Source organism: Alnus glutinosa, chromosome 9 (assembly GCF_958979055.1).
Source record: "Alnus glutinosa chromosome 9, dhAlnGlut1.1, whole genome shotgun sequence".
NCBI lineage: Eukaryota > Viridiplantae > Streptophyta > Magnoliopsida > Fagales > Betulaceae > Alnus > Alnus glutinosa.
The window spans coordinates 1,322,233-1,333,947 of record NC_084894.1 but is presented as its reverse complement, the minus strand read 5'-3'; the positions used below and the strand labels follow the sequence as shown (position 1 = coordinate 1,333,947).

The 11,715-nt window shown below is 35.8% G+C and overlaps 2 protein-coding genes across 2 annotated transcripts in view; one reads left to right on the top strand and one right to left on the bottom strand.

Annotated features, from left to right (window-relative positions):
- Positions 1-4,654: 4,654 nt before the first annotated feature.
- LOC133877639 (zinc finger BED domain-containing protein RICESLEEPER 2-like) lies at positions 4,655-5,649 on the bottom strand. Its single transcript, XM_062316027.1, has 3 exons — positions 5,348-5,649; positions 4,789-5,272; positions 4,655-4,693 (listed from the first exon to the last, which is right to left on the bottom strand). The coding sequence occupies exons 1-3, from the start codon at positions 5,647-5,649 to the stop codon at positions 4,655-4,657; spliced, it is 825 nt and encodes a 274-aa protein (XP_062172011.1).
- A 2,951-nt stretch (positions 5,650-8,600) lies between these two features.
- The window catches only part of LOC133877272 (callose synthase 9), a 114,202-nt gene continuing 111,087 nt past the window's right edge, over positions 8,601-11,715 (top strand). The window contains exons 1-2 of the mRNA XM_062315510.1: positions 8,601-8,861; positions 9,685-9,889. Of these exons, the coding sequence (XP_062171494.1) occupies positions 9,688-9,889 (202 nt within the window). The 5' untranslated portion in view covers positions 8,601-8,861; positions 9,685-9,687. The remainder of the gene's footprint in view (positions 8,862-9,684; positions 9,890-11,715) is intronic.

Below are 11,715 nucleotides of genomic sequence, written 5' to 3'. Positions count from 1 at the left end.
GCATGTAGTTCACATGTGTTTGTGCTGCCAAGTATGGAGAATAAAATTCTTTCCAAACTCGTGTCTCTCAGTCCCTTGCATGGAAAGAATTCTTGCTTGTTTGTTTGATGCCGCCAGCTTTGCTAAGAAGAGAACGTGCCTTTTGGTCAAACATTAATGCTCTATCTCTCAATGTTCTGTTAAGGAAATAATTAATCGTGTGCTGCCTCTGCCACTCACGTTGAACGGCTACAAGAAAAGAAAAGTATAAAAAATACTTCCAAGTCAGCTCCTTAAGGAAGTAACGTGCATGCATAATGAGCTAGAGAAAGACGCATATGTTCGGCTCAATTTCTCTTCAATTAGACAAAATATTTTTCTCTCTAAATTTGCTCTAAAGCTTCTAGATTCTAGGTATAATTTGACTAGATTGTGAGAGATAATTCAATTTCTTTGCAATTTCACATAAAGACTGCTATTTTCTCTTAATAAACTGCAAAACACTTAAAACACCAAAACTAAACAAAAATATTAGAAAATAACGAAACTAAGGGGTTAGTAAATGCAAATTAAGGGGTCCACAAACTGGATGGGGTATTGGCTAATCCTGATTGGGAAAACCGATTTTCAGGTTATGTATGTAATATTTGGTACTCATCAGATGGTTAGGAAGTTAAAAGTTTTTACTAATATTATTTAAGTCAAATTGCCTCATCTAATGGTTGGGAAGATGAGATGTTTAATTTAAAGATTTTTTTTAAAAAGAATCTATAAATTTTTAATTAGTCGTGCCGAGTTTCACGTACTTGGCTAGCCTAGCAGGCAAGCTCGAGCTCGAGCTCACACAAGAAATTTTCCTTGGCGAGCCGAGCTGAGCTCAAATATTAGTACTTATCACGAGCTCGAGCTCGTGAAAATTTTAAACGAGCCAAGCTTGAACAGGCACTACTCGCCTGAGTTTGGCTCATTTATAGCCCTACAGGCCTCCTTCAAGTATAATTTACCCGTAAAAATTGACTTTCAATGGGATTGTGCTCAATAGTTTATATACACATGGTTAATATTGCACTTAAATTGCGTAAAACACTTTGGATCGTAACATAGCATTACATGTATAAGGTTTTACTTGTTAATGAAACAAACTTCTAATATATAATATTTATTGTTTTTTCTCATAGAAAAAATTCCTAATTTATTACATAGCTGAAAATGTCATAATGGCCAAATGTTTTATGTGAAAAAAAAGAAGAAGAAGAAATAGGCAATACGATAATTCTAGTGTGTAAGGTGTAAATTATTCTATTATTCAAAATTGAAAACAACTAGACGAGTAGAGGTGCGTCGCCCCTTCCTTCCAAGCTAGATCTACTCGTCTCCACCGCCCCAGTGTACCAACGCGTCACTTCATCTCCTTCCTCATCTGCCCCTCTCTCTGTTGCTGGTCTTTGCTCCTCAACTAGACTTCGACGCGTCGTCCACACGCATTCGTGCACCAGCATGTGCAACCCACATGCTTGGTTATGTTCCTCTTCCTTGCCGTACTATCCATACGTGCTGCTGTTTTATAGGTTTTTTGTGGCTTTCTTGTTGTTTTCTCTGTTTTTTCTAGTTGTGTTGTTTGCTTTGCTGTTGTTGTATTTTTTATGTTTGTCTACATTTATGTTCTTCTTGTTGCTTTTTGTGAGTTATAGTCTTCTTGTTCCTTTGTGGCTTGATCTTATATTCGGAGATTGTTGCTCCTTGTTAACATACCCTTACCTCAACCGCCCCCAGTGGTTGTTGTTGCTACAAAGCAAAGGTTTTGGGCAGGGTTAAATGGTATTTTGAGTGTCATGCATATGTCCTCCCTTGCATGGGGATTTGGTAAGGGTTTAAGGGTCTTGCGATGGTCATGACCATGCATGTGCCATCTGTTTTAGTGCTTTCACTCCTTTATGCGGCCCCTATTGAGAGGACTGGGTTTATTTTTGACCAATTTCCTACTATTTGTAAATAATCCATAGAGTATTGATGTAGCTCTCCCCAAGTAATAATGGTGTAATTGATTTTGAAGAGAAACTTCACAAGAGAGGTGGAGGTGGACGTGCTCAACGATCAAGAAAACCAAGCCTAACAACAGCAAACATCAATGGCAGCAACTATAGAATCTGGAGCTAGGACTTGAAAATAGACATCATGGGATTTGGAGACGCCTTTATTTCTCCTCCACTTTCACCCTCCAAATCCAAGGATGTCTCCAGATCCTAAAACGATTGCTTCTTTCATCTTTTTAAATTGAGGCATATGGGTTTTTGATTTAGAAACGCCTCCCTTCTATCTCTGTTTGGGTTACTGATTTCTGTTTCTGAGTTTCAACAACCCAAGCAAGCAACCCATTTTATTTATCCCCCTCCACCGCCAAACTCAGCGCCCAAGCAACTCATTTTCTTAAAGTAAGAAGACGGGCTTCACACGTTTCGAACACAGTTGAGAGTGAGAGTGAGAGAAAGAAGTAGAAAAAATGACATAAAATAGGATTGAAAAATATTTTTTTATGAAAGTAAACAGTTAAATAAATAATTTGCTGAAATTTGTATTAAAAAAAAAGGAGGCAAAATAATAAAAGGGAGCTTTTTGAGTAGGTAAAATAGGTCTAGTTGCCGGAGATTAATGGTGATAGAAATCACTTATTCCCACGTCAGAGTGGGCAAAATATTAGATTACCGCTTGTCGATCGACACCGAACTACCATTGACCACCTACTATCTCTACCGACTTCCGATGGTTGGTTAGTCGGCATAAAAATACTATATCGAAGTCGATTCAGTTCGATTAAGTGGTAAAAGTATTTGTTTTTCGGTTAACTGAACCGACAGCTAACCAAACCGAACCGAAATATAAGAGATGACATCGTTTTACTTTGGATAGAAATGATATTGTTTCATTTGAAATGAAGACGTTGTTTTGTATTTTTTCTTGAAATCAAAGTGACGTTATTTTGAACATATTATATATACACAACTATTTGACTCTTTCTATTTTTCCCCTAACCCTCACTCATTCCTCGCTCTCTCCTCTAGCAGCAACTGCCTCTAGGGTTGTAAATGAACCGAGTTAAGCTGAGGTCGAGCTTTTTTGGACCTGCTTGAATTTTTTGTGTTCGAACTCGACTCGGGAGCTCGAAAATTTCTGGAATTTCTGTTCGAGGCTTGGCTCATTAAGGGTTTTTAAGATTTGAACTCGACTCGAACTTGTTACCTATTTTTGAAATGAACAAGTTCGAGCTCTGTTTTTTTTGGGCACTTTCAAGCCAATATAACAAGCATTTTAAGTTTTAACCATTCAATTTCAAGGCAACTTAGAAGATGTAATTTATGTAAATATAGCATGACAAAAACATTAAAACATTGATTATCTGCATCCATAATGTTACAAAATACAAATTATCAAACTTACAACTTAAAACTTACAAATTACAACAACTTCCAAATTACAAATTACATATTACAACTTACAACTTACAAAATACAAATTAAAAATTAAAAACTACAAATTACAAATAACAAATTAAAACTTACAAGTTACAAGTTACAACTGACTTCATAAAACCAACGTTCAACAACAAATTCCATATTACACAATCTTAAGAATTCCAAAAAAAAAGAAAGAAAGAAGCAATACACAAGAATTCCAAGTATTTCCAAATTCCAACACATCCAAGTATCCAACTATCCAAGCTTCAACCTAACAAGATTCTCAAGAATTCCAAATTTCCAACACATCCAAATGTACAAACATAGAAAACAACATGAACTACAAATCTAAATTATCTAACAATACACTAGCATTCACAAAAATAAGTCCAGTTGCATATTTCTATGGATGGATAGTCCCCATCTCAATAATTTCAACAAAAACTAGCTAGTAAACTACACATTCTACACTATACAAGCATTCAAAAAAATTAAGTCTAATTGCCAAGCTTACAAAATAAACAAGTTTAAATACATGGCACTGTGGTAGGCTGGCAGCCCATACAGCAAATCCCCCAGGAGGCAGGGATTAACTTCTTCACCTATTTATTACATATTTACAAGAGAAAATGAAAAAGTTAGTAAGAAATTAAGAATCATAATCAGAAAAAAGTAAGCACGCAAACAGAACATGATCAATGTATAACCAGTGTATACACAGTCTACACTACACAAGCATTCAAAAAAATTAAGTCCAATTGTCAAGCTTACAAAATAAACAAGTTTAAATACATGGCACTATGATAGGCTGGCAGCCCATACAGCAAATCCCTCAAGAGGCAGGGATTAACTTATTCACCTATTTATTACATATTTACAAGAGAAAATGAAATAATTAGTAAGAAATTAAGAATCATAATCAGAAAAAAGTAAGCACGCAAACAGAACATGATCAATGTATAACCAGTGTATAAATGACTATGAAATACTTCACAATTAACTTACCATGAGCCTACCAAATACTAACAAAAACTTCCTCCCAAATACAACACTTCCACACTAGTTCCGGTCATCAATCATACCAAGTATCTACTTAAAATAACCAAACAAAGCAGTAGATAAGTTATTTTTTTCAAGACAGAATACAGAATAGCAAAATAAATCAAAAATATATTAGAATTTGATCTCATTAACTATAACAAAAAAAATTTCACAATCCAGCACTAAGGCAACTCAATCTCCACCAAAGATGGTTCCTCCGACTACAAAAAAAAAAAACAAAGAACATTGGTTACTATTTATTTAAGGGAAATGCTAAAACTCATTTAACAACACACCTACAAATTATAATACTTACATTAGAAGATTTACTGAGTTCATGTAGTGCTCGAACCCAAGTAGCTTCACACAGCAAAATCTCAACAGTTTTAGAACCTAAAGATGCACGATAGGGATCAATTACCCTACCACCAGCACTAAATGTTGATTCCGAACTCACTGTAGTGATAGGAATTGCAAGGATGTCCTGTGCCATCTTAGATAAAATGCGGTACTTAAGTTGATTGTACTTCAAATTAGCACCCTCGTCACAAATATAAACATATTTTTCCAAATATATTTCCAGATCCGACTTCACAGGTTGAAAGGTATCAACACTTCTTACAAAATTGTTAAACATAGCCATTTCACTTTTGGTGCTCCTTCGTATACCACTAGATGGACTATCACTTGAAGCTGAAGATGAAGAATCATAAAAACTTTGATGCCCACGGTTTGGGGCAGTAGTTAAGTTATTGGCATCAACATACTCACCATACAACTCATTTAAAACATTACATACCCTTTCAACATTTTTAGTGGCTTCAAGCTCTTGATAAATTTATGGGAAACAAAATTGTATAAGTTTCATCTTAAACCTTGGATCCAAAACAGCACCAACAGACATGAGCAGATTGCATTCCCCCCAATACTTCTCAAATTTCAAATACACTTTTTCTGCCATTGTTCTTACATAAACATTGTCATCCTTAGATTTTTTACCCAACACATCTCTTATTTTCCAAACCTCAGGAAGAAATAAATTTGCAGTTGGATAATTACTCCCTGATACTATCTTTGTCACATCATTAAAAACCTCTAAAACATAGCAAACATTCTCAACTTTCACCCAACCATCAACACTTGGCACCCAAAGAAAAACTTTGATCCCTATCTTCATACCTAGGAAACGTTTCCCTAAACTCTAATGCAGCAGACAACATCATATAAGTGCTATTCCATCTAGTAGGAACATCTAAAATCAGTTTATTTGAGGACAACTGTAACTGCTTTGAAATTTCAGCAAATTGCTTCAACCGCCCATTCAATGTAACTATATACTTTATACCATACCTAACACAATTCACAATGTGCCCAATTTGACTAATCTCATCTTGCACTAACAGATTAGTGATATGAGCACAACAACGTACATGAAAGAGTTGTCCCTTAATTGATAATGTATTTTTCAAAGCAAAATCATCTTTTAAAATTCGAATGGCCACATCATTGTTTATTGCATTGTCTATTGTTATTGTAGACACCTTATTCTCAATTCCCCACTCAATGAAACACTTTTGAAAAGCATAAGCAATTATAACACCACTATGAGGGGGGTGGGATATTAAAAAAGTTCAAGACACGTTTGTGTAAATGCTACCAATAATCAACAAAATAACATGTAACTACCATATAAGAAACTCTCTTACTTGAGGACTACATGTTAGTATTTATGTTTACTTTGTTAATATTTCTTAACAAAAATGTCAGCTTCTTTTCCTTTATTTCATAGGTAGATATACAATCACTTTTAGTAGTTGCACGAGATATCTTTTGCTAATAATGAGTGTTAGCCCTTATAAACTTGTTAAACAAAACATATTCCATTACCATAAAAGGGCACTCGTGGTAAAGTATCATATGAAAAGTAAGCTCTCGTACCTTCTTATAATCATAAGTAAAACTTGGTTTGGAGCCCACACTGCCATTATCAGAGTCAAATGTAATCACCTTCTACTTCTTGTTAGCTGCTACTATGCGTTGAATGCATCTATTCAAGTGCCTATGAAACTGAGTTGTGGCACTCGAAGCAGGAATGCCATGGATGGATTTACAGTGAATGCACTGATCTTTCTTTACACCAGATTGCACTACTTCCTTAAAGTCCTTCCAAATTGGAGATGCCTTATTCCTTGGCTTCCTTTCATAAGCATGCTTTTGAGGGTCATCACCCTCCTGGACCTCCTCAGCCGCGCAAGCACTTTCCCCACTGGGGACAGGCTGGGCAGCATCTCCATTAGGTGATTCAAGACTTACAAGTCCACAATCATCATCTGATGCAATATTCATCAGATTTAGGTTCACATCAAGTGAACCTTTGTTTGAATCGTCTACATTGTCTATCACCTCGTCCATGGACACAAAGTGGTAGCTGACTACATTACAATAATAAAAACATACTACACAGTTATACAAACATATTCAGAGCATTAAGTACAAAATGAATAATAAATCAAACCTAAATACTTAAATAGCATTATGTTCATGCTACAAATTAAAACCTAAATGATAAACATGAAACATTAGAATGTATCATTTTTCCCGAATTTCTCAGAACCCAAATAGAGACAGAGAGTTAAAAAAAAAATCATAGTATATTATATAGAGCATTAAATAAAACACACAGAATAATAAATTAAACCTAAATATTTAAATAGCATCATGTTCATACTACAAATTAAAACCTAAATGATAAACATGAAACATCAGAATGTATAATTTTTCCCGAATTTTCTCAAAACCCAAACAGAGACAGAGAGTTGAAAAAAAAATCATAGTATATTATACAGAGTATTAAATAAAACAGAATGAATAATAAATCACTAGCACCTCCATTGACGCATTGCCCCACTCGAAGTTGAAGCCCATCTCGACGCTGCCCTGTGGATCTCATCAGACCTGTGGATCAGACGCGTGGTCCTGTGGATTTCATCAGCACTACTGCACCAGATCAAGGCCAGCCCGCTGCAACTGACTATTGTTCTCAATAGGATCATTTTCGGCAAGAAGAAGCTTGGTCATTCCCTATGTACTCTTTTGGTAATGGGCTTGCCTTTGTTTAATTATTATGGCCTATATATATATGTACTATGATATCAACCTTTGCTCATATGTAACATATGCCTTTGAAAACTATGATTCATAACATATACTATGATGCCATCCTTTGCTCATATGGTGCACATGTAACACATATACTATGATATCATCAACTTTATTCATATGGTGCACATACGTTGGAAACTATGATTTCACATGTATCAAATATAAACGAATTATGATCACATGAGATTATAATCACATCATATGACAAGAGTATTATTATAATGGTGATATAAAAAGACAAGTAATATTACAAGAGTTGAGAAAATTTTTGATACCTTGAGGACATGCAGGGAAGTGCGTGTCATTTAAAAAAAATCCACTTGTCAATCCAAAAGAAAGCTTAGCCATCCCTTCTCTGTTCAGTAATAATAATTTTTTTTAAAAAAATACTTATCAATATTTTATTCATATTTATCAAAAAGTCTTTATCAAAGAATTCAAATTAAATTAAACCTAATCTCTTTTAATTTATTATGCAAAATACTCTAGATTTTTTCGGGGTGTTACATATATATATATAGTAGATCACCACCGTTGATGAATATATGCTGTCTCTTTCAATTTTTGTATCTGTCTTTGGAAATTTCTGCGAACTTAGTTGATTGGTTCATCATCTCTGCTTGATTTGTTGATCCTGAAATTGACCTAATCGATCTAACCGACCGCCTTCTAACCGATTTAATTGAAAGTGTCGAAATTAAATGTTGTCGAAATAAAGTCGGTGAAGTAACCGACATTAACCGACTTTGGTGGTTTGGTTACCGAAAACACCCCGACTCGAAATTAAATGTTGTCGAAATAAAGGTGGTGAAGTAATCGACTTTGGTGGTTTGGTTACCGAAAACACCCCGACCAACGCCGACTGAACCCATACCCACTTCTATTTGCATGTACGAAAGCCTTTTCTTCTCCGCGTTATTCGTGGAGACCAAAAGCCCTTCTTTACACGCATAAAAACGTTGACGCGTCCGACCGGCTGTAACCGGTAATTCCGGTTTCCCCATGGTACCATTGGATTCGTGCCATCCCCCCATCTTCCATATTTTCAAACAGCAAAACAACCCTTACAACCTTCGTCTTCTCAAAACCTTCGAAAGAGAGAAAGAGAACATTTCGTGCTTTTTGAGAAAGAAAAGGAACTCCTTTGGGATTTGGCCCGAATCGGATACCGATTCGACTCGTTCGTTCTCGACTCGGTCTCTCTAGGGACTTCTTCTCCCAAATCAGGTATATTCCTCATTTTTTCATCTTCTTTTTCTCGGGTTTTGTGGTTGTTTTTTGTTTGGTTGCTGAGAAAATCGAGGAAAAGAAAAGAAAATGTGGGATCTTGCAACTTCTGCTGGAGTTTGTTTGAATTGCGTGGTGTTAGGCTTTACTTTATGTTTCTGGGTGTTTTACATTTTCATTTCTCTGATTTTTCCTCGTAGCCAAGCAGAGCATGGCACAAAATGAATGTTTCTCTTGTGGCATGTTTCCATTTTTTTTTCTTTCCCTGATACTTAAAAGAAGAATGTTTAGAATGTTTGGAAGTTGGGGTTTCTGTGGGGGTTTAGAAGTGGAATGATGGACTTTGTTTGAATTATGTAGTATCAGGCTCAGTCAATCAAGTGGAGGTTTTAATTTTCTGGGGTTTTGAATAGTTTGCTTGATAAAACTTATTTAATGTACTAAAGCATCCCGGTTGTTCCAAAATGACTTGTTTTAGTTATCTTTTTTTTTAGTTATATATATATTTTATGGGTTTGCCTACTTTCGACCTATTTTTCTTTGTTATGTCTTATCCAAGTAGAGATGTGCTTGCCCAATTACACAACTTCAGGTTGCCAGCTAATATCTGTCTCTTGGTGCTTACTTTTATTGGTTGTTAAATCAGTATCATAGCTTCTGCTTGTGAATTTCGCTTAAAAAAAGAAAAGAAAAGCTTCTGCTTGTAAGAAAAGCTCTTGATCTTACTTTCCCTGGACATCGAGTGACAATTTGTCTGTATATATCAGTATCAATGCTTGTTCTGATAATTTTTTTGTTTGTTTGTGCTGTATGTTTTATATAGAAAATGTCTCGAGTTGAGGAACTATGGGAGCGGTTAGTCCGTGCTGCATTAAGGAGGGAAAGGACTGGTATTGATGCATATGGGCGTCCCTTTACTGGCATTGCTGGAAATGTTCCATCTTCACTTGCAAACAATAGGGATATAGATGAAATTTTGAGAGCTGCAGATGAAATTCAAGATGAAGATCCCAATATTTCTAGAATCTGTATGTCACATTCAATTTTTGTTTTCTTGAAAGATCATTGTTATGTTATTTTTTGTGGTTTTCTCAGCCTTTCTATTAACATGTTTTTGCATCTACTTGAGTGTTACGTACCTAGAGTATGTGACAAGGGCATTATTGGAATTATCTTTATGCCCTCTTTAATAGAATAATTAGGTTAGGTTTTTAAATAAGGTAAGAGTCGTAGATTATTATTATTATTAGGTAAATAAGGAGTATTGCTCATAAAGCAATATCTCCAATTGGAAAATAAGGGATTTGTCTCCCTTTAGAATTAATATTTATTATTTAGGGTTTGTAATATTTATTTAATTATCGTCCCGTAATTCCAGCTTTGTAACCCTATTAATAGGGGTATTGAAGGATGAAATGGAGAAGAAGAAAATTAATATTCAACTCTTGTGGTTGCTTAGGAGTTTCTAGGGTTTCTTGAATAACCCTAACCTTAGGAGGCCCGGGTACCTCGAATACCCTACTATCACACGCATTCCCCATCAAATTCATTATCGTCCATCCCCCGTTACGGAGGACCGTTTGAGTAGGAGTTTTTTAAGGTTTCTCGAATAATCCTAACTTTAGGAGGCCCAGGGAACCTTGAATACCCTACTATCCCACGCCCTTCCACATCCAAATTATACACCATTCATCCCCCTTTACGGAGGTCCGTAACATTGAGTCTCTTATCGCCAGTTTCAGTGCTAGATTGTTATTGATTCAGTTGGATATATTCTGAAAGTTTTTGTGGCTTATGCGTGTGCAATATTCATGTTGCAATTTGCACCACTTTATTTGTCTGAGCTTGATGAAAATATATTTAAATATTATAAAGGGAAAAGAGAAATTCTACTTGAACAAGTTAGTTTTATAAGTTGAGATGTCAGCCAAAAGGTCACACCATGTCAAAAACGACCCCACCGTCTCTCTCTATGTTGTGGAGACCATGCATTTGTTAGCCACCACGTGTCCTCATGCATTGTACTTGTTGATAATATCTGCTACTGAGTACTTAGTTGATTAGTCTCTAGTTTGAATATCTGCCATTTGTGCTTAGTGAGATCATTTGATATCTGCTACTGAGTACTTAGTTTTCTTGTTTATGTCACCTATAATGGAAGAAAAAAAAGAAAGAGAATTGTCTTGTCTATGATTACTAATAAGAGGGAAAAACATCATTTGGTGGATGGGGGAGAAGTATCTCTGTTGAGATTTTTTTGGAGTTCCTCTCCATCATTCTATGCCATGTTTTAACTTTTTTTTTTTGATAAGTAATGATAGTATTATTGAAAGCGTAAGGCGCCCCTACGTACACTAGAAGTATACAACAGGAAAACACCTAACTAGTAAGCGAAAAAGAAATCAGAAATTCAGCAAAGCTGATAGATAAAGGGTACAAATAAGCCATCGACCAGACATACAAAGTATGGAGAAACAGCTCTAACACCTCCTCTAGGGAGCTTTCTAGATTCTCAAAACACCTAAGATTTCTTTCTCTCCAAATGCACCAAAAAAGGCAAATAGGCACCATCTTCCAAGAAGTAGCGCTCCCAGATCTCCCAGACTTCCACCAACTAGCAACTAAGTCCATCACACTCCTAGGCATGACCCACGCCATACCAAAGCGGGAGAAAATGTTGTTCCAAAGAGCAGAAGCCAGATCGCAGTGCAGAAGAATATGATCCACTGATTCCCCATCCCGCTTGCAAAGATAGCATCTATCCACAATAATTAAGTTCCTCTTCCTAAGATTGTCCAACGTCAAGATTTTGCCTAGAGCTGCAGACCAAGTAAAGAAATTTGCCCTCGAGGGA

Excerpts from the sequence above, each read along its gene's own strand:
- LOC133877639 (XM_062316027.1), bottom strand. The coding sequence starts at position 5,649 with ATGAAGATAGGGATCAAAGTTTTTCTTTGGGTGCCAAGTGTTGATGGT. Across the intron at positions 5,273-5,347 it reads GGTGCTGTTTTGGATCCAAG|GGTATGTAATGTTTTAAATG; the intron begins GTTTAAGATGAA and ends AAATGTTGAAAG. Across the intron at positions 4,694-4,788 it reads AACTCAGTAAATCTTCTAAT|TCGGAGGAACCATCTTTGGT; the intron begins GTAAGTATTATA and ends TTTTTTTTGTAG.